This window comes from Aptenodytes forsteri, unplaced genomic scaffold (genome assembly GCF_000699145.1).
Source record: "Aptenodytes forsteri isolate BGI_AS27 unplaced genomic scaffold, ASM69914v1 C13723515, whole genome shotgun sequence".
NCBI classification, from domain to species: Eukaryota; Metazoa; Chordata; class Aves; order Sphenisciformes; family Spheniscidae; genus Aptenodytes; species Aptenodytes forsteri.
Window position 1 is genome coordinate 1 of NW_008804298.1, and position 2,396 is coordinate 2,396.

Here is a 2,396-nt window from a genome sequence, read left to right on the forward strand (position 1 = left end):
AGAAGAATAAATAAGTTAAAGCAGAGAGTGTAGCAATGTATAGAACCCCAACATTGAGATGCTTGACTTTGTAATGACAGAGTGCTTCGTTACTGCACCTGATTCAGCGTTCAGGCAGTAACTGACCCGAACTGATCCAAGTCAAGTATTTCCCCCTCTGGCCAAAAAGATTTTTAAACGTGCCCTCAACCAACTCCACAATAATAAAACGTAGGAAAACCCCTCTTGTCTCATCATATAGTCATATCCGTTTGTTCCGTGTGTCAGTCTGTTCCAAAATACTTCTGTCCGAAGTGTGTTGGTGCAACAGGATGAACTTCTGTAGTTAAAATTGTGATCTCTGGGAATTCCTGGATGATGGACTTGGCACCTTTTGAGAGAGGGCAAAGGCAATAAGGACTACAGCACCGCAGCTGTATTTCAGCACCACACGTTAAACCACGATTAGCAGAATTCCGTAGATAAATCGGGCTCTCTTCTTCCATCTCCGCTTCACGTTTCTGCCTTAGCTGACTGTCTATGAGGAAAAACTTCCCGAATTTAGTGGATTGCTTTTTTGGGTTTTCTTATTTGTTTTTTCTTTTCTTTACCGTACACGTATACTCCCAATCTAATCGCCAACGTGGTTACAGACTGCCAGGAATGGCTCTCTGCCGGTCAGTTGACTTTTTTGATAGTGATTTCTGCCACGGCCCATTTTTAAAACAGCGCACACGATCCATTTTCCTACTTCACAGAAACAGATGTTCCTTTTTTGGATCCCCTTTTACAAGGTAAGATCTTTAACGTGCGGACAGGACAGTTCTGTAGCTTCATTTACCTCACGCTCCTTACAGAACTGGTATTCTTTTGGTGGCGGACCAACTCAACACCATCCGTGGGCTGCTGCAGTCCAGAGCAACAGCAGGAGTGGCTTTGTGAGCCACTGAAGCATTTTGGGTACCTGGCAGCGCTGCAGATTCCTGCTTTTAGGAATACGTCACCATCTGCAGTTTTGCCATTAGGTGTAACGGGCCTTTTCCTTTCTGCTAGCCCACTCCCCTGCCCACACCACACGTGTCGCGGTTCACTCTCGGTTTTACGATTCAGCCAAAAACCCAAACCTCTCTTCTGAGCGAAGCGATGCTGCTGTCGTTACTTGCAAAGGAACAGCTCTTCGCCGCTGTCTGAAGCGTGACTAACATAACTCTTCCCCGTTAAATGTACCTGTGCTCAGCCCTCCGTCCCCCTCGCACCCCCTCAACTTACCGTGAGGCGTGGAGAATAGGCTTAGCAGGATAATGACACTTGGTTGTACGCCATGTTCTACAAGAACTTTGACAGCCTCAATGACAGTATTACCAGTACCTAAAAGGGGAAAAAGGGAGATTTTTATTTCTTCCCCCCCGCCCCCGGTGGAAGAACTTGTCCTAGGCCACCCGAGAATATCCATGTTAACATTGGTGTGTGACCGAATGGTGATACTGTCCTTTCCCACTGGAAACTATCACCTCTGCACGTATTAATTGTAGAAAACTTTGGCCTCCCGATGAAGGAACTTCATCTCTACTCCGAAACAGCCAACTCTGCCACGTTTTCAGCACTGAAGTCGGTGGATTTTATTAAAGCCCCGAGGCAAGAAAGCTCATCTAAAATAGTAAAATGGCAATTAAGAGCTCCGTGTGTAGAACCAGAATTAAATCTTAGACTGGAAAAGTCTGACAAACTCCTTACCACGCTTACCAGGTTTAATTTTTTTTTGGTAGCATTAACTGTATTTAATTTTAAAGTAATTTACTTCTAGGATCTGTAATCCAACAATGTCTTTTAATAGCATGAGGAAAATACTGTTTGAGTCTTTTCTCGTGGCAAAATTTAAAAAATGACATTTGTATCAAGTCTTAATGCTTCAACCTTTCTCACAAACGGAGGCATGCCCAAGTGATTTGCTCTGCATTCATGCTGGTGCAGGCTGACTAATACGTATTCTGGCACAGCCTGATAAATTCCCTACTATGTCGCCTAAACCAAGCAAAAAACCTAATCAAAGCCCCTGAAATTTGGAAATCTGCCTTTAAATTCAGCGCACTCACTGTACATAATGATGAAAGACACTTACTTAGTATTGGGTACATAAGAAGAACTTTTCTCCTGTAAATGTCTGGTGGAAACTTAGCATAGTACACTTTCGCTCTTTGAGTCTCCTCGTCGCTCTGTATCAGGATTTTTCCTATGCGGATTGATCTACAGCAGTCTCGTAAACCTTGTTCCATTGCCTCCCCTCAAAACGAGCAGCAAAAAAACCAACGCCACATTGTTACACGCTGAGAAACGGCACAATTGCAAGATGCTACCATTAAATAGACAGTCCCAATACTGTATTGGTGAAGAGTTCTAAAAAGGAGATTATTTTTTTT

General features: G+C 43.6%; 1 protein-coding gene across 1 annotated transcript; it reads right to left on the reverse strand.

Moving 5' to 3' along the window:
* Positions 1–11: 11 nt before the first annotated feature.
* Positions 12–2,261, reverse strand: LOC103893194 (uracil phosphoribosyltransferase homolog). Its single transcript, XM_009289292.2, has 3 exons — positions 2,099–2,261; positions 1,249–1,347; positions 12–370 (listed from the first exon to the last, which is right to left on the reverse strand). The coding sequence occupies exons 1-3, from the start codon at positions 2,250–2,252 to the stop codon at positions 264–266; spliced, it is 360 nt and encodes a 119-aa protein (XP_009287567.1). The 5' UTR covers positions 2,253–2,261; the 3' UTR covers positions 12–263.
* Positions 2,262–2,396: the final 135 nt, after the last annotated feature.

What these genes read in the sequence shown, in the direction of transcription:
- LOC103893194 (XM_009289292.2), bottom strand. Translation starts at nt 2,252, where the DNA reads ATGGAACAAGGTTTACGAGACTGCTGTAGATCAATCCGCATAGGAAAA. An exon ending in TCTTATGTACCCAATACTAA is followed by an intron (nt 1,348 to 2,098) that starts GTAAGTGTCTTT and finishes TTCCCCTTTTAG; the next exon opens with GTACTGGTAATACTGTCATT. An exon ending in CCTATTCTCCACGCCTCACG is followed by an intron (nt 371 to 1,248) that starts GTAAGTTGAGGG and finishes CTCTCTCAAAAG; the next exon opens with GTGCCAAGTCCATCATCCAG.